This window comes from Parambassis ranga, chromosome 5 (genome assembly GCF_900634625.1).
Source record: "Parambassis ranga chromosome 5, fParRan2.1, whole genome shotgun sequence".
NCBI classification, from domain to species: domain Eukaryota; kingdom Metazoa; phylum Chordata; class Actinopteri; family Ambassidae; genus Parambassis; species Parambassis ranga.
This window is the reverse complement of record NC_041026.1, coordinates 22,715,904-22,735,771: the sequence shown is the minus strand read 5'-3', so window position 1 is coordinate 22,735,771 and position 19,868 is coordinate 22,715,904. Positions and strand designations below refer to the sequence as shown.

At 40.9% G+C, this 19,868-nt stretch overlaps 2 protein-coding genes across 3 annotated transcripts; one reads left to right on the top strand and one right to left on the bottom strand.

Annotated features, from left to right (window-relative positions):
- Nucleotides 1-504: 504 nt before the first annotated feature.
- On the top strand, nucleotides 505-17,149 carry srpk1b (SRSF protein kinase 1b). Of its 2 annotated transcripts, XM_028405493.1 has the most exons (17): nucleotides 505-559; nucleotides 1,230-1,284; nucleotides 8,282-8,409; nucleotides 9,574-9,682; nucleotides 10,139-10,226; nucleotides 10,322-10,409; nucleotides 11,308-11,414; nucleotides 11,595-11,760; nucleotides 12,308-12,333; nucleotides 12,422-12,638; nucleotides 12,824-13,240; nucleotides 14,161-14,255; nucleotides 14,369-14,476; nucleotides 14,998-15,067; nucleotides 15,275-15,367; nucleotides 15,792-15,987; nucleotides 16,092-17,149. In XM_028405493.1, exons 1-16 carry the CDS (start codon nucleotides 547-549, stop codon nucleotides 15,974-15,976), a joined length of 1,965 nt encoding a protein of 654 aa, XP_028261294.1. In that variant the 5' UTR covers nucleotides 505-546; the 3' UTR covers nucleotides 15,977-15,987; nucleotides 16,092-17,149. The 2 variants fall into 2 exon arrangements, with proteins under 2 accessions (XP_028261294.1, XP_028261293.1); XM_028405492.1 differs by having other exon boundaries at nucleotides 15,792-17,148.
- Nucleotides 17,150-17,359: 210 nt separating this feature from the next.
- Nucleotides 17,360-19,868, bottom strand: lhfpl5a (LHFPL tetraspan subfamily member 5a). Its single transcript, XM_028405538.1, has 3 exons — nucleotides 19,466-19,868; nucleotides 17,707-17,943; nucleotides 17,360-17,488 (listed from the first exon to the last, which is right to left on the bottom strand). The coding sequence occupies exons 1-3, from the start codon at nucleotides 19,866-19,868 to the stop codon at nucleotides 17,478-17,480; spliced, it is 651 nt and encodes a 216-aa protein (XP_028261339.1). The 3' UTR covers nucleotides 17,360-17,477.

Sequence of the window (19,868 nt, the reverse complement as noted above, 5' to 3'; positions counted from 1 at the left end):
TCATCAGTGCCTTTGTGCCTCTGCTTATAATTAGGTAGTATTAGGGTTATTTATAAAAGACATTTTTTAAGAGAATAAATTAAAACAAGGTATAAAACACTGTTGTAAGTGAAAATTTAAAAGTATGTTTTTTAAACTTATTTTATTGTAATATGTGGCTCGGAGCAAGAATGTGTGTCGTCCTTTCTTTTATAAACATTTATAAAAGTAGACCCACAAGGAATTTGCAGTTATAAATAATATGCGGCTATTTGTATTTAGATTCTCGCCATTGCTGAGACCCTCAATCCTGTCACGTATCTAAAAGCCCCGTGGATTTAACCAGTACATAAAAATTTAAATAAAGAAACAAATAAAGCTAACACCAAAATCTAAAATTTAGGGGAGGAAGTCTAAAGTGTGCTGTACTGCTTAAAACAGCATCTGTGTCCATGTATGGTGCCCCCTGCAGTTCATACTGCTCCATTGTGTTGTTTTCGCGCACTTTAGAATAGCATCTTTTCCCACAGTCCTTGAACGCTGCTTATCCCCTGACTGGTTATCAGCATGGAAAGAAAAGGTAACGCTGCTAACTAAACCAAAATACTTATTATACATGAGGCGCTTATAACAGACACACACACTTTTGGACATATATAAGACTAGTTACTTGTGGAAAGGATAGTTACAACTAAGTGTTTAAATTAACACGCAACAATTGAAGTAGAGAAGTAAAAGTGGACCATGCGCTCAGTAGTGTGTGTATGAACAGTATGCTAGCTGTAGCAATCAGATTAGCATCAGACCGTAACAAAGTAAACGATAAAAACTTCTGTTTTGATGTGAATACAAACGTGTCACAGAGCACAGACGGACTGTTAACATATTTATTGGCGCCTCGCATGATAATTGACAACACATGATATTTATAGTAAAAGTAACAAGCTATTAGCAAGTTGAAGTGGCGGTCGAAGAGGTAACACGCCGCCAGGCGCTGGTTTACTTGAGAGACTGGAGCTACTGGAGAGACCTTTACTTCAGCTAAGTAACTTATTAGCCTCTGTAGCTGCTAATGTGCGAGTTTTTACACCTGTAGTCCGAGCCACACCAGGTATTTTTCTCTAACGCGTAACTGCGGCGACCGACGTCAGTGTGGTGTTAGAAAAAACACGGATGTTAATTTGAGGTTGTTGTGTTACACATTTTTTTAACCATTTTTTAACGTTCTTCACACTCTCTTTACTTTTTAGTGCTCGCAATGCAAGCCAGGAAGAAGAGGACGAAGCCCAGGAAACCGGGAAAAAGGTAAGTGAAGGCACCACCTTTACTCTGGTTTGGGTTTTCTTATGACAACTACTTACCTGCTTCCATATGCTACCTGTAAAATAGTCAGTTGCCAGAATAGAAATAAACAGCCAAGTGTTAAATATTTAAGCCGTTATCAAGTAGTTTATAACAATAATAATAATAAGAATGCAAAACATGTTTGCTACCAGTAGAAATGCTGTGTGGGTTTGTGGCAATTTAGGTAATATACCCTATTTATCATGAAGTATATAAAATAGCTGTACAATGCAATAACTGGCACATAAGGCTGCATATCATTGTGCATGTCTGCAACCCATGATAAGTCCACCTCACTTCGATTGAATCTGGCTGTGATACTGAGGTATGCTCAAATATGCGATTTTTAATCACCTAAATTCAGGGTCTGTTCTGTGATGGAATTGATACATGAACATGTATAATATGTGGGCTTTGATATATTTTGTTTTCCTGTAAGTAAATGATGATATTACCATAGTACAGAAACCTGTGAGAATGTTTGGGCTTGACACAGCAACCTCATCATGGGTCCAATTAATATTCAAACTTGGAAGTCGGATTTTTCTGCCTGTTACTAGGCTACAGTGCCTTCTTCTTGCTGTGGTATTTTATTCCAGGCCTAACTTGACTTTTGGTCTTGTTAAAATAGGATAAATTAATAGCTGTCAGTCGTTCCCTTTTGCAGTAGACCTATGATGTGCAGACAGCTGTTGCTGATCTTTATCTCTCTCTCTCTTATCTTTAAGTGACATTTAAACACATTTGTATATATTTGTTTGTTCAGTGTGATGTAAATTCGACACTAAGGAGTACCATATTTCATTTATCCATGAACATTGTGTCACAGCCACTGCTGCTTCTCGGAGAGCTCCGCTTGGAACTACATGCTGTGCCATCAAGGTGTTTTTTTTGTGTTTTGCACAACCACATGGGACTTTGAATAGTAGTTGGGGACATGTGGCCACATTCTGTGTGACATACAGTGCACAAAAAAGGCCTTTTTGGTCCTGGAAGTGCCTGGTCATTGACTTACCCACAACAGCACCAGTTTTACATATCCCCAAAATACATAATTACTGTTAAATATGAAGTAAGTGGCAGGCTCCCCAGACATAACACCACCTTCTCTGTCTGTCTGTCTGTCGCTGTCTCACTTTTACCCTTCCACCCACTGTGCTCCTTCCCTCCCACTCTTGTGTCAGTTGCTCTGTTGTGGCTGCTGAGAGGACACAGCAGCCACAGTACAGTTGAGAAGCCCAGGGAGAGCAGTGCAGACCTGGTCTCAGGCCACAACTGCCTTGCTTTACTATAGCCTTTGCTTATATTAATCCCTTATCAGCTAGTGTAACAGAGGTCTAGGTTAGTGTTTTCTCGGTCATGTGGCTCCTGGATTGGATCTTTTCCATTAATACAGCTGTGGTGAAGCTAGCCAGTGGTCTGACATGCAAGTAAGTAATGCTGCAATTCTGTGTGTTTATTTTTGAAAGGAACCAAGGAGAGGCTGACAGGAATCGAAGGCCAGTTTACACATAGCTTGGCTGACTTATTGATGGGCTAATCTATTCTTTATAAGAAATACATGTGGACTGTTGATGCTCCACTGCATACCTGTTTATGTATTTTACCTTGTGTGTGTGTGTGTGTGACAGCACAGTTTGAAGATGTCCCTGGTGGATTTGTGCCTCCAGTCTGTAAAGAAGCCTGTCACCCACTCAGTTTAGTTGTTTTTAATAAGATGTTTTTTGGCATCACTTTAGATATAAAACCACTTGTTCCTGTAACTTTTGGTGGCTCAAACGTAATTATAGGACTGTATGTGCACTAAACAAAAATAGCCAGTATTGCAGAGTATTTACCAGCAGCTTTGCTCTCTGTTGTATTTTGCTTTCATCTCTCCCTCTTTTCTCCCATCCATAGCTGCAGTTTATTACATAACCCATCAAATCTTTTATCATCTGTAGCCCGCTACTGCTCTGCGTGTTTCTCTCGCTCTAGCTTTTTGTCCTCACACTGCAGGTTACCCCCCACCCCCATCCTCATCAGTGGCATGGATGCATAAATATGTGTGTTGATTGTAAAAAGGGAGACAGCTTGCTTCAGGCCATGGAAATGCTGGGTTATCAGCTGTGTGAAGCTGAAGACTTTTTTCGATATGTTCAAATATATATATATATATATATATATAGCTGAAATTAATTTAATATTTTGCATAGACATAATTCCTTCAGCTGGTGTTGGATTGCTGAACCTCCCACTCATTTACACTTTGTGTGCACACTGCACTGTGTGTCCCTCGGTAGAGTTATCTAGTGCTGCTGTTTCATTCTGCTGCCCAGGCACTTTGCATTGATTTTTTTTTTTTTTTTTTTTTTTTTTTTTTGGATGGAGGGGAGAGGGATGGTAAACTTTCAGGCCAGACTCCATCCCCAGGAGCTCTTTCTTCCTGTTTGCCCTTGTTTATTCTGCTCAGGAGATCTGATAGGGCTGGATGGGTGGAAACAATACAGCCAGGAGAAGGCAGGAGATGCTGACACACTCTGTCATGTCAGATGTGTGCTCAGAAAGAGATGTCAAGAGGTTGTGCTTCTGTAATAGAATTCATCCAACTCGAGTTCAGTCACTGTCCTTCCTCACCACAGTTTAATGTGGAGGGCATCATTAATGAGGCTCTATGTATGCAAAAGAGTACGAGTAGTATCAGTATCAAAGTAAAAAGCAAATGCAGATAACTTTAATAAGTCAGTTCAAAGGTTGTACCCAAAAGTTAATGTTTTTTGTTTTTTGTAATGGTTTCCTGTATAACTTCATCTACATTCGTCTCTTATTGGGGGGTGGGTATGAGGTGTTTCTGCTGAAATGCTGTGTTTAGTTTTCCCCAGACATGGCGGTAAGCATTAAGGCCAAACAACTCTACTTTAGACTCATCTGTCCATAGGACAAGTGTTGTGGTTTGCTTAGATGGAGGCTTTCTTCTGGCAGCACTTAAATTGTACTTCAATTTGTCTTCTTCTAATTGTGCTATCAAGGACATTAATATCTAACATGCTCAGTGAGGCCTGTAGGCTCTTGGGTTTTTGTGTTTCTCTGAACATTGCACTGTCTGATCTGGGACATCCACTTGGAGAGATGGACAACTGAAACATTGAACTACAAATGGAAATGGCTTTATAACCCTTTCAAATTCTGCTTACGGATTTGTGTTAACACCACACAAAAAACTCAGTATTTAAAACCTTATTTATGTATTTATTAACTCCTAATGGACAGAAAAATGTCATCCAGAGGCAACAACACATATTTTGAATTGTGTTAGGAGGTGTTGAATTAATAATGTCCCATTCCCAAGTCGTTGTGGGTGAGTCAGGGAACACATAACAACTGCATTAAAACTAATAGTTCTCACAAATCTTAAAAAGATTTGTAACCCACATTTTTATTTCTTAAAGTTGCATTTGCGAAATGTAAAAAAAAAAAGTGATGATGGTTTGAGTGATTTGGGAGCAATTCAGTCGAGAGATTTTATTTTGGGTTTCTGCCTCTGGTGGTTTGGGTTTGTTGTTTGAAGCTTATCTGCAGCCTAATTTGTTAATGAGACTGTACAGATTGAAAAACATCTGGCACCTGTCTAAAGAAATAATCCTGTTTTTTTTATAATTTTAGTATATTTTGTGTTCAACCTTAACCGTTTCTTATTATTGTTTGAATGACCTTGTGAAACACATGACATTAATTTTTTTTACTATTTGTCAATTCATGACTGAGTCCACTCCTATATAAGGATTAAACCTGAGGTTGTAAAGCAGAAAAACAAAAACATGGCTCATCTTGTACTCTGAAGAGCCGAGCTTACAGAGTCTAAAAGATGTGTGATCAGAGCAGAGTAAACTGTAACGTTGCTGTTTCAGTGTAAAATGTGAGTAAAATGCTGGTGGAATGGCAGGGGAGGAGCTTGGGGTTGATGATGATGGACAGATGGAGTGGGGAGAGAGAGATGTTGTTTTGGTCAGATGAGGATGGTGTGCAGGGGGCTTGACGTCGTCCCTCACCTGCAATGCAGTGCTGGGCTGTATCAACCAATCATCTCCCAGCTGTCAGTGAGAGGGGGTGGGCCAGAGGCTGACAACAGCCAAGGAGAGTTCTCGGTCAGACAGGGAGAGCAAGGGAGAAAGAGAGAAAGACTGAATGTGTGAGGGGAAAAAGTGAGTGAGAGAGTCAGCAGTGTGCCGTGGTGTCCTGCGCTCCAGGACTCAGCCTGCAGCAGTGCCTCTACAATTCTCTCTGCGCTCATCTTCCCCCGACTCTGCTCTCTTCCATCCTCTTTCCTGTTCTTTCCCGTCTTTTCATTTTTGTTGCCCACCTTTCTTCTTTATAATCTCTGCTTTTCAAATCGCTTACTCTTCCTACGCTCTACTTTTCACTCCCTCCATCCTGCCCCCTTCTCATCTAATCCCTCTTCCCCCCTCCCCCCTGGTGAATGGAGTAGGAGGCTAACACCTGCACTCTTTCCTATCTGGTCCTTCTCCCTGCATTACGTCCCATGGGCATCCGTGCATCTTGCAGGTAAGAGTAAGATGTATGTATGTGCTGGCAGCCAGTTGCAGATACAGGTGCAAAATATCTTGAGATGGGTCCAAGTGTTTACATTGTTGCAGAAGTCCTTGAAGTATCCTGTTGTGGTTTGGTGATCAGAGGGCATTGAACTATTCAGCTGGTGATGTGTCGCAGTGAGGGGGGGGAAAGTTGCACAGTTTGTGAGAGGGAAAAAGACATGATCATCTGCAGTGTTTTGGTATTTATTGTATCAAGACTGCAGATAAAGTGTTTTCTATTATAACACGCACTATTGCAACAGTTTTGGTTCAGGTACTTAAACTGCTGTCATATTCAGAGAGAATCACTTATGGAAGGTTTGAAAAAAAATGTTGGTATGTTCACATCAGTGACACCTTTTCAGGAGGAAATCTCACAGCAGATGGGTGAATGTGTACTGTAATGTGTGCACAGTATGAATAATGATCAGAATCTTTCTGCTCTATGAGGATACCTCCCACACACATGAGCCAGACTGATGTATCAGCAGGACAGTAGTGTTATTGTGATCTGGATTTGTGCAGCTTTGTCTACATTGATATTTAAGAAGGTACAAAAAGACCTCATTAGGCTTCAAACAAAGACCCTTTGCCTGATTTGACTTACTTTAAGTCAATTTATTAATTAATCTCTTGATTGGAACTCAACATTGTAATTGCTTTTTCCCCCCAAGGACCAGTAACCAACAACTGAGGTCATCAGGCAGCTAAACATGACACAGCTTAGTGAGCATGTTTTTACTGAGATGCATTCGGAGTGGTCGTTCTGTTTAAGCCAATGAACTGATTAGCTACATACAGAATGCTAATCCTAATGACTTCAAAATTGAAAAATTGTTTGGAAGCAGATCGTAGTGATCTGCTTCCAAACGTGCCTTCAACCCAAGCAATTGCACATCAAAGTATAATTATAGAAGCCATCACAACTCTGAGTAAACATTTTTCTTCAGAGAATGCTTAGTAAAATGAGCTGTTTAGACTTTGCCAAAGCTTAAGAGATAATCTGTGACTTCCTTTAATTAGCTCCAAATCCTTTCCAGCACCATCCAGTGTTTTCTATTTGACTCAGTAACTTCAGCTGAATATGATATGACCCTTACTGTTTATGGCTGTAACATAGCTGTTAGTTGTAATTTCTTACAAAGTAACGTAGTGTCAACTCCTGTATTAGGCCCCTGAAATGGGCATCAGCACAGTATCGTAAATCAACTCTGTCTGCTTTTAGCACCTTGAGGAGCACTAAAGATAATTGCTATAACAAACTGACATCTAAGAACAAGTCATACGTGTACATATTTTAAAAACAAAAGGGTGTTGGCGATGTCGATGGTTTGAATCATTTATTCCACCATGTTCAGATTCACACAACACAATCTGCTCATTTAAGTATTGAAGAATCAACATTAATTATTAAACAATACAATACACTTTTAATTATATCAGATCTTGGTTGAAAAGGCTTTGTTGTTTAACATTGTTAGGTTTTGTGCTTGAGCTTCAGTAGCTTGATTTCAAGAAAAATGTCACTCATCTCTTACCTCATCTAATCAGTGGCACTGTGTTGTTAACCGACCTAACAAGACTCAGATTTTACCTTAGTTGCTTTGCTTGATACTGTCTTACTTATGCTCACTCATGAATTTATTTGAAAATGTGGCATAATGGATTTGTGTGTGTCAGATGGAAGACAGAATGTCATGCTTAGTAATACTTTTAAGAAAACTTGATGCAGGTTTCAGGTCACATTTTGCTCTTTTGTGACCCTTATTTTTTGACCGCTCAAATTATGTTGGATTTTGAAGTTAGGTCAGGAGCAGAGGAGAGGTGAGAAAGGAGTTATGAGTTTAAAATGCCCCCTCTGCAGCAGTTTTGCTAACCAGGCCACTTGGCTGCACTGATTCACTTTGGCACTGCAATGTTTCTGTGCCCTTCACAGGTGACCGCTGTCTCTGTGAATCCTTGATCAGTATGCATGTGTATAACTACAGTGTGTACTGATATTTAATACATGCACAGATGCTGTGGATATTACCTTTCGGTTTTGTCATAATATGAATTCTGTATCAGTGAAATACTGTGTATCTACTGTATTGATCTATGATACTCATGTCCTGTTAATGGATATTAATTTATTGAACGTGTAGGCATTCTCTAAGAATATATCATATATGTTTTGCCTATAATATTATTCATATAATATGTTCTCTATACTGTAGTAAAGGTCATTATTTCTTGATTTCTTCCTCCTCCTGTTGTGCTTATTCAAATGTTTGAAACACGTCTCTATCCCTCTTTGTGAGCCAATCTAAAGGCATTGTTATGCAATTTCCCTTTGTCTCATTTAATGTATGTTTTTCTCTTTCTTACCATTCCTGTTTCTGTTCCAGACCAGAGCCTCATGCTCGTGGAGGCAGCTCTCAGGCAGGTCAGGCAGACTCTCCCCTTCCAGAACAGGATGAGGAGATCCTAGGCTCTGATGATGATGAACAGGAGGACCCAAATGATTACTGCAGGGGTATGACCTCCATCATTCGTGCAGAAATACTGTTTTGAACTGAATTGAGACACATGAAAGTGGATGAATGTTGTTCAGTTTGAGAAAAAGAATGACTTCATTATTTTTTGACCCAGCTGACGTATAGAAAACCCTAAACCTGCAGGTCAGCAGATGATGTGCACACAAGTGATGTGCAGAGACTGGGTTGCCTGTGATATGCCTTGTGTTTATTGCCCCTCAGCACTCACTCCTATCAAAATGAAGTGCTTTGTTAAGCAGTTGCACCTAAAATTTGGGCTTTCTGTGACATTCCACTATACATACTATGCAAATCTTTCTGTTGATGCTATATCAGCACATTTCTGTGTGGATGATTTTTATATGTGGGGGCATTGGACATAATTATTACTGTCTTGTCAAGCTAAATAGCTGCGTTAGTATGGAACATCCAAGATTAAGCCTACAATCTCAGGCAGTTATTTCAGTTCTTCTTTACTGTATGTGGTTGTGTTTGAACAACATTACGTTCCACTATAGATACTATGCAAATCTTTCTGTTGTTGGTATATCGTCAGCACTGGATGATTTTAATACACTACTGCATCTATGCTTTAAACTACACTCTGCAGCTTGACTTTGGACTTCTTAATGGACACATCCCAGTCAGTACAAACTCAAAATACAACACCTCACCTCTAAGCGCAGGTGCCTCCTCAGATGTGCCTTCATGAGTACCAATGATGACCTGCAGAGAGGAAGTGAACTTGTGGCCTAGTGTAACACCAGCAAGCCGTCACAAAATGTCAGCACAACAAAGGAGATCCTTCTTGACTTCAGGAAGAAACACAGAATGCATTAGTCAGGTTCTCAGGAGTTCCTGAGCTAACAAATCACTGATGACACCTCCTCCTGGGAAAGTGAGCTCAGCAAGTCCTGCACTTTCTGCAGTAAACAAGGATAGCATGTGTTGTTGCTCTTGTCCTCAGCGCACACTGTTGAAGAGTAGAGATAGAGAGTTATTGATTGTGCTGTGGGCAATGATTTTAATATCAAAGCTTGAATATAGTAGCATACACTTCCAAAACACCAGTTAATGGTTCTTGTCCTGATGCAGTCTGTTGGTTACGCAATGGAGTGACAATGTTATTTGTACCTTTTATATGTTTGTGTGTCTTTGGACAGGTGGATATCACCATGTGAAGATTGGAGATCTGTTCAATGGGAGATACCATGTGATCCGTAAGCTGGGCTGGGGGCATTTCTCCACTGTGTGGCTGGCCTGGGACATCCAGTAAGTTTGCTCTTGAGTAGATTTCAAGAAGATGCAGTGGCCACACTATTATAGTGAGGTGGGCTTTACCATAATATAATAATGCCCTGATCTCAAGCAGTAGTCAGTACCTGTTGTGCACATGCATAAATAGATGTTAGTGATTCAGTGAGGAGGCCATTATTAGCTGCACTGAGTCACAGTCATGTGAACTGTGAGTGGCTGCAGCCTATGTGGACCACTCACAGTTTTAATGTTATCTCAGGTTATCAGATACAAAGCTATCTGAGAAATGCTTACTAGCTTTCTGCAAAAATCTGGCTGAGGTTTGGTTGTATAGCAGAGTGATCGCTGGTGTAGTTCATTACCTTTGACAAACAAAACTTGGTCTCTTGCCATGTTTGATGTCACTATATTAAATATTCATTAAAAGACGTTCATAAGCCCACTCTATTTTTTCCTCCATGTAATTCCCAGGGAGAAGTGCTTTGTGGCCATGAAGGTTGTAAAAAGTGCTGAACATTACACAGAGACAGCACTGGATGAGATCAAACTGCTTAAATCCGTAAGTCACATAAATATTTTCCCAGCAGCTCAGAGTTGTTCCACTTCTTACCACAGCCAATGTCTTTATTCTCTGTGTGTATGTGTGTTTTCCAGGTGAGAAACACAGATCCCAGTGACCCCAGCAGGGAGAAAGTGGTGCAGCTGCTAGATGACTTCAAGATTTCTGGCATGAATGGAACTCGTATCCTTCTTTGAAAAGACTTTGAAAAGACATTAAAATTTAAACTATGCAGTAATTAGTCTATTAAATAAAGCAAAATATACTAAATTTATATTTCTTAATGAGGTGCATACTGGCCAGTTTATGAGGCTAATTTGTGCAAGTTTCTCTAGCACTGTTCTGTTAATTGCTTAGTGACCTTCTGTTTTCTCTTCCCCACTTGCTGTCTCACTGTGATAGCTTGGACATAATGATTCTCATAATGAAGTCTCTTTCCAAGCTAAATAGCTGTGTTAGTGCTGAACATCCAAGATTGAACCCTGCCCCACCTCAGGCAGTCAATTCAGCTCCTCTTTACTGTATGAGGTTGTGTTTGAAGGACATGTGTGTCTTTACCATGTCAGGCAGAGTTCTACTTAAATTATTGACTTTAAATGGAGCACACAGTGACAGGGCACAGTTTTAATGCCAGTCATCTGAGGAAAACAACAGTTTTGGTACATCCCCAGATTTACACTCTGCTCAGCTATTTGTGCTTCACAGATGTTCATCTGACATTTGGTCAGCTGTGTACTTTCACAGTGCTTCATGTAGTGACACTCACTCGATCCCATACCCTCCCACACCATCCAGGCTACAGCTGTGTTCTCAGGCTGCTAGATGTGACATCCTCTGAAAACAGTAACTTTTGTGGTGCCTATATACATCACTGTTATGACCCCCTGAAAAAGTACTCTTTATCAAAAGGTCTAGCATAATCAGAAGAGTTGAGTAGGTGCAGCAAAATTGTCATAAACCAATCCAACAACAATTAATGCAATTAATGTAAATAATGTCAAAAGCTGACCTAAACAAGATGAAAGAAAACAAAAGAAAACACACTTTACACTTGTTATTCCTTGACTCTGCATTTCTTCAGATGTTTGTATGGTGTTTGAGGTATTGGGCTACCACCTACTAAAGTGGATTATTAAGTCAAATTATCAAGGCCTGCCTCTGCCGTGTGTTAAAAGCATCATCCGACAGGTACTCTACAGCAACACAGAAACATGTCTAAACCGTTCATGTTCTTTTTTTAGGTTGTCGATTCTACCATTGGGCAAGAGACAGTGTTGCCTATTGATTACAAAGCATGTAGCTTCTCAGGGACACATCTTTTAAATTCCATATAGCTCTCACACTAATGCAGAGTTGTGTGCACTACAGGTTCTGCAGGGTTTAGACTACCTCCACACCAAGTGTAAGATCATCCACACAGACATCAAGCCAGAGAACATTCTGCTGACTGTCAACGAGGCCTACATCAAGAAGATGGCTGCTGAAGCTACGCAGTGGCAGAAGAGTGGTGCTGCACCTCCCTCGGGTTCTGCAGGTCACAACCTCTCTCTCCCTCTTGGCTCTCTTTCTCGCACTCTCTCTCCATCTCTTACATAAAGTTTTGCAGTTTGATTGACATGTTGCTGACAAGGAGTTTTGCCATTTTGATTAATCAGCAGGTCTGGTTTCTTACTGTTTTTAACTGGCATAAATGTATTTTGTCAAACGTAAAATGCAAACGGCAAAAACTAGGCAAGTTAGAATAAAATGAATATCCAGCTCTGCAGTATAGTCCTATGTATGTGATCACATACAGTGTTCAGAAAATTGAGTGTTTTGACTTAGAAGCATGGGAATGTTTCTAATAAAAGAGGAGAGCTTAGCTGTGTGTCTCTATGAGTCACCACTGGATTGGTTATGGAAATTACCAGCTTGCTTAGAGGAGTGTGTGACTCCCGTTGTGCAGGGTGCTGCTGCAGAGACAGTCTATTAGTACAGCTTGGTGTGAATCAACCCAGCCATCCAAACAGAATACTAATTATAGAGGCAATGATTGTGCTGCACGTCATTCAACCCTCTTGTTTTTTTCTTGTTTCCTACAGTGAGTACAGCCCCAGCACCTAAACCAGTAAGTTATGTTTTCTTTAACCCCATCTGTGATGATACAACTTGAGCTGATTCAGAGGACAAGCTGTTTACTTGTCTTCTCCCCTCAGACAGCCAAAATGTCAAAGAACAAAAAAAAGAAGATGAAGAAGAAGCAAAAGAAGCAGGCAGAGCTGCTAGAGAAGAGGATCCAGGAGATGGAGGGAGGAGCAGTACCTGAAGGTGGAGAAGAGGAGGATGATGAGGAGACAACAGAGGATACAACTTCCTCAGCCACCCTCTCTGTGTCTACCACACTGCAAGACATTGCTAGCCATACTACCACAGGTAATGACTGGTCAGATCCAGGATGTCAAGCAGAAGAATGACAGTAAGGTGTGGCTTTTGTAAAAACATAAATGGAGAGCACTTTGTGGCTTGTGTCATCTGGAGCGATCACATGCCTAAATGCCAAGATTAATTTCATTTAGAAACTAATTAAACTGATTCAAGATTAATTCTTTTTGCCCCAGACTCAACTCCTGATGAGCAGCCTCTCCAAATGCCTGAGGCAAATGAATGGAAAGTGGATGTGGCCGAGGAGGAGAACAAAATGGAAGTCAACTGCAACGGTCATGCCTCCACTCCAGAGGATGAGACTAGTCCAGAGGGACATGGGACCAAGCAGTCTACAGAGGAACGGGAGGACCAAGAGAATGCAAACCAGCCAGGAGACGGCACAGAAAGCACCTGCGAGGCATCATGTCACAAAGAGCAGCAACCGACCTGTAACGGTTCACAAGAGGACCCCGATAACAACCTGCAGCAGCCCAGTGCTTCACTCAGTGCAGACTCTGTCACTGTGGAGCTAAAGGAGGGAGACAAGAAGGAGGAGGAGATGGACACTCAAGGGGTGACCAAGAGAAGTAATGAGGAGGACGACCAGAATGGTTGGTTCCAGGAAAAAAAACATTTTCTTCTTTATAAATGATTATAGTAAATAATATTGATACAGCATAAACTAGCAGAGTAATAATATACATAATCCTACTTTCCTAACAACAAGGCACAACAATCTTACTATCTCCAAAAAGAAGAAAAATTATTTTGCTAAGTGTACTCTTGTGCTTCTATCAACATTAGAGGACATAAATGTACTGCTATATATGTACTAAGCCTCAGTATGCACATTAGTGAAAAATGCATTATAGATAAAACAGGCTTGTCTGAAGTGCTACAATATATGTAGGTTTTTTCATTAAGAGCTGAGTTGAGAGAGTCATGTCTGTATATGGAGTCAGGTTGTTGATGAAGATTCTCAGTCATCCAGGTCATCATACGTAGAGAAGATTGAAGCAAGGCGTCTGGACTTGTAGAGTTTTCTAGAAGAGGTTTCGCTGCTCATCCAAGCAGCTTCATCAGTTCTAACTGTCTGTAACAGTTCTAACTGTCTGTAACAGTTCTAACTGTCTGTAACAGTTAGAACTGAAGAAGCTGCTTGGATGAGCAGCGAAACCTCTTCTAGAAAACTCTACAAGTCCAGACGCCTTGCTTCAATCTTCTCTATGGAGTCAGGTTTTATTTCATCCCAGCTCATCCCTGAAGTCCTTCAGTTACTAACTATCTAAAGGCTATGCTGTCATGTAATTTGTAATCGGTTAAAGTCACAATTTCAAAAAGTGTCCAGCACATGTTTCTCTGTAAGAGCTTTTTATGTGACACTTTGAATTTTACTTTCTCGCAGTTTTTTGGATAGCTGCCTGCAAGCTGGCTGCCAGCTTGGATCATCTTGCTCTTAACTGTCATTGTTATTCTTCCTTTCTGTTTCTCCTCCGCTGTTCATACCTTTTTCCCCTTCTAACTTTAACAGGAGCATCAAGCAGTGTGTTACTAAACCCTCTGGAGCCTCTAAATGCTGATAAGCTGCAGGTTAAGATTGCTGACTTAGGCAATGCCTGCTGGGTGGTAAGTAGCATTGTTTGTTTTTCAATAAAGGACTCGCAAAGAGAACTCTTTATTCTCAGAACTTTTTTTTATTGTGTGTTTCAGCTTTCACAGTTTGTCTCTTGTTTTTACAGCACAAACATTTCACAGATGACATCCAGACTCGGCAGTACCGTTCTCTCGAGGTGCTCATGGGAGCCGGCTACAGCACGCCAGCAGACATCTGGAGCACAGCCTGCATGGTAAGATGCATGTACACCTGCTCACCCATAAGGAACTGATGCCATAAAAAGTTCAACTTTCAGAGGTACTGAAAGATTTGTTGTCCAGGGTTGTCTAAATTGCTGCATTAATTTAAAAACATTTTGTTAATGACAAATAGTGTCAGTGTGTGCTGATAGTTCTGAATGTTTCTGGCTAAAGATTTAAAAGAGTCGGGGGTTGATGACCAAAACTTGTGAGAGCTACTGGTTATACTAAAAACCTTGATTAAACTATCTAGAAGATACAATTATCCAGTTTGCTTTAGGATACACTTCTTGTAATCTAGCTTGTTACCACTGAGCTACCACATAAAAACTGCAGTTTGTCTTTAAATGATCACAGAAACAGCAGATGTTATCTTGCTGCCTACAGAGACTGATCAGAAGCTTCTTTAACAGGACACACAAAGTGACTGAATCCACTGTCATGACTGCTTGGAAATTGGAAATTATGACCCATTATTGAATAACTCTGTGTAATTGTGTGCTTGTTTCCTCAGGCCTTTGAACTTGCCACTGGAGATTATCTGTTTGAACCACACTCTGGGGAAGACTACTCCAGAGACGAAGGTTAGTGTTGCAAAGCTATGCTAAAGTGTAAATTGGACAAGCGTGAAAACGAGATTCATCTACAGACTTAGATTCTGTACTTTGCTCCATGTGGTAGTTCAGTCTAGATCTAGAATCAAGTTATCTTTCTGCTACACCTGTCATGACTACATATCATTTTGTTTGGTGCTTAGTCACCCTGTTTGTGTTTCTTTGCCTGCCTTATAGATCACATAGCACTGATCATCGAACTTCTGGGTAAAGTTCCTCGGAAGCTGATCTTGGCAGGCAAATACTCCAAGGAGTTTTTCACCAAGAAAGGTAAGCACAGCCCGCCTGACACCAGCTGTATTTGGTGCAAAAGTGACTATTTCGGGCTGAACACCTGATGGCTCAAGGGAACATCCATCTGCTCAGTTCCAGGACAGAACCTGCAAGTTAATTTCAGTGCAGCTAATTTAAGTGCATAGTGATGGTGCAGTGGATTTATCCTATCCAGAAAGGGTCACACTGTGTGTGTATTTGTACAATGTAGATCCATTTCTACATAGGGAGCATCGGTGAGGCAGCTCATCTAAGTTTTGTGAGAACTCGGAGCCTATTACAGCTGTATCACAGTAGTTAGGCAAAACAGACACAAAGCCTAAAAACAAGCTTACAGGTGTTAGTGTCAGATGTATGTGGGACTGTTTAAGGTTCACCTCTCTAAATACATACTATACATTTAATGTGTCTTTCCTGTCAGGTGACCTCCGTCACATCACCAAGCTGAAGCCTTGGGGTCTCTTTGATGTCCTGGTAGAAAAGTACGAGTGGTCCAAAGAGGAGGCCCACTCTTTCAGCAGCTTCCTGGTGCCCATGCTGGACCTGGTGCCTGAAAGGAGGGCCACTGCTGCCCAGTGCCTCTCCCATCCATGGCTCGCATCCTAGAGGCCTCCCACGCACTGGTCTCCTTATATTGTGCAAGGATACATTATAAGGAAGATTTGAAGGCTTTGTTCAAGGCTTGAAAAAATACAGTAAGCCAATACATTTATATTTGCAGGAGCCTGTGACAGCACCGTGCCTGCATCTTCCCATGGCTCTCACAGGTCTGCCTACACACACATGGGAGCATCCAAACAATAAAGAGAGAGACTGCTGCTGAGGTTTTGTCCTGTTATGACACTGGTTCTCTCTGTGTATTTATGGCTCTTTTTTACTGGCTGCATAGAACTTATTGATCTCTTTTTTCCCTGACTCCCACTCTTCCTCTGCTGCACATTATTCTAAATTTTAGCTGTAAGGAAATGGCACATTTAAAAGGAAATTGCACTTTTCTATAAAAGTTAAAGGCACGATGCTAACTGAAACATTGACATTGTCATAAAAATTCACATAGGATTATCATAGACACCACAGATGAGCCAGGTCTGTCTGTGTTCGTCAGTTCTTCTGCTAGCTGTGCCAGCTTTTACGCCTTTGGCTTTAAACAGTTCGCAGCTGTGTATGGTTAACTGGAATGAAGAGTGACTAGTAAACTTCTAAGTTAGCTTGCACAAAGGAAACAAAAAAAACCTTTTGTACATTTGTATACAGGCTGCCACTGCAGGATTAAAAGGCTTACATTCTGCCCCAAGATTCATCAAGCTTTTTCTTGTTTACTTGTTTTAACATTATTTCATAATGTCTTTAAAACACTTGGTACAATATAATGTGAACAAAAAGCAGATAACCTCTTCGTAATGCACGAGTTGGAAAACAAGTTTACAACAGGATTTATTGTTACCTCCCACATTAATAGTTAAAACCCTAATTTGTCCCACAATGGGGGATTGCATTATATCAGATTCAAATTGGGTCCACATCTAGTATGCACAGTCCAGTGTACCACAGAGCTGACTAATGACAGCAATGCAGAGTGAAGACTCATGTGCAGGTCATTACCAATTTAACAAAATATTTTTCTAATTTTAAGCAAGGGTTCTGCTTCAGGAGGTGTAAGATTAAAAAATAACAGTGTATTGAATACAAACCATGTTGCTCGTTTTTCTATCACATCTTTCTGTCCGTGTCCTTAATTTGAATACATTTCTTTGTAGGTAATAAGAATAAACTTTTTTTTTTTTCAACAAAAATATATCTGAATTGTATTTGTCTTGTGCCTCCCTATAAAATTACTCCATGTGAAGTGCACTTTTTCAGTCTTTGTCGGCATTAGTGCAAATATGTCTGAGTCTGGGATGTTTACTTGATCAGTATTTTTTTCAGTTTTATTCACTTATTCACAAAATCATTTTATTTGTATTTATGTTGTCATAAATCAACATTTTTGTTGCCTGGAAGAGTCACTATGAGAACAATGTCTTGATTCCTTGGAATAGATTTGAGTGAAGTGAGCATCTCTTCTTGTAAAGTCTCCACCAACTGTCCACTGTTGTCCAGCAGGGGTCTATGCATGATCTGTAATCAAGAGAAAAATAATCCTCTCATCACAAGCCATTGGCCTCAACATGTGCTTCCAGTTCACTCATGGCCCCCCTCAGAAACTTTGCTTTTGCACTTTACTTTGGCTAACTCTCTTATTGGACACCCACTTTTCTATACCCTCCGAATCAGAACCAGAATTAGATACTTAATTCATCCCAGGGGGAAATTGCTTTCTCCCTTCTCCCTGTTACCTTTTTCCTCCACCTGGAAGTCCTCTGGCAGCAGCTTGTCCTGCCGGCTGCCCAGGCTGAAGGCCAGGAAGGAGAGGATGAGGGAGTCCATGATGCTGATGATGGCCAGGATGTAGGCCCAGCGCACCGTGCAGTTGCCCAGGGTGTACTTGTCGGTCCGCTGGCCACACATGCGCTTCACCTCGTCTGAGTCCCAGCCGTCAGGATAGATCATGCAGCCGATCACCATGCATGTACCTGAGAAGGGGAGAGGCACACAGGGTGCTTTACTCATAACACAAACTATCAAAGATTTGAAAACTTGGGAAATCCTCTTGATTTTTATAAAAACATGTTCAGTTGTAAAAAAGCAACAAAACAAACCAACTTCACATTCAGTGTTGAAACAACGCAACCACAAAAGAAATTAATCACACACACACACACACAGTGTGTGTGGAGTTGCCTAGCAACAACAGAAAGACGAACTTGTATATCCATTATTGACTGGAGACAGACAGCCCCATGCCATCCCACCTCAGCATGTGATCCCCACTCACCCTGCCACCAATTACGTTTTTTTAATAGGAAGAGTTTTTCAGTCAGGCTAACCCACAGGAATCTTGAAATTAATTTAGTTACACATACTTTATTCAGCTCATATCTCTGAGTGCTCACTGGCCACCACCATCAACCAAGTCTTGCAGTCTTGAAGTTTTGTACTAAAGTGTGATGATCCTTGCTATTAAAAAAAAAGGTCCTTAGTTCCAAGGTCTAAATGTCGGTCCTCACAAAGACATGTGTACTAGAACAAGTGTATAAACGCTGAGAGCAGCAGTTGTGTGAGGTCTGAGGAGGAGAAAGTGTAACAGCACACCTCCAGGTTAATCTCATTACTCGTTTCATTACAGGCTTGCCCTTTCACTTGCAGCTACATCTGTTCACAGGCGGCTTCATCTTTCAGAAGCAGAGTCATCTTTCACTTTGTTTGAGGCTGTGTGAGCGTCTGCTGGAGGGAACTAAATGCTAATGTCTTTTGTACTGAAACTCAATTATAGCTTTCATTTTAGATTTGGTCTTTCATACATGTTCATGCAGGACTGTATTCAATACACTATCTGTCTATTTGCCTTTCCATTTGAATATGCCACAAAATACTGTTTGGTTTAATAGGAGTGACTCCTGTCTCTGTCTCTGAGAAGTTATTTAAGATATGTATCTTAGGCAAAGTTATAACAAACTATTGTTAAGGTCATGAGATGATACTAGTTATATGCTATATAGAGCAGGTTTAACAGGGTTATAGAGAGAACACAGAACGAACATAAATGTTATTGGATTTTGTGGAGTGGTATTTTAGACATAGATAAATTGTGCCCAACTAATTTTATCTACAGATGCATCTTACTAACTGTAGACAGCACTGGGCCTTCCCTGTATTCAAATTAACATATTAAGTTAGTTAATTCAATTTGTAGGAATGCAATTTAAGTCCTCTTTGCAACTCTTCCACCAGTTTCTGATAGCCTACTTATCTTACACACACACACACACACACACACACACACACACACACACACACACACACACACTGGGGACACAGTGAATAGACCCCTTGGTCAGCGAGGACCTTACAGTCTTTCAGTGCTCATGTCGCTTTGTCATCAATGTTTGCTGTCATTAAAAAGCATCCCTAAGCAAAGTATACTGCAAGACAACACAATATTTGAGCTTTCTAGCAGCTAACAAACTATTCTATTCTCATAACCATGGAGCTCACTGGAGGCCAGCTGCATCCAGGCGCAGATCTTGTAGACACTTCCAGCGTTGCAGAAGAAGAAGAGGCTGAGGCAGACGATGCTGCCCACCACCAACAGCATGGAAATCCCCACGAAGAACATGGCTGTCTTAAAGGCGCCAGATGGGATGGAGCCGAAATCCAGTGCGCTCCCTTTGCAAGTGAGCTCTGAGGTGAGCGCGTTCCCAATGCAGTAGTGGAAGAGGCCGAAGTATCCCGCCTGTGGTGTGTTGACACTGTCCCCAATCCAGTAAGGCTGGATAAACACAACAACTGTGATGACAGCAAAGGTGATGGTGAAAACAATCCAAAGCACACCCACGGCTCGGGCATTACGCACATAGTTGGTGTGATAGATTTTAGCAGCCTCCTGAGCAGGGAGCAT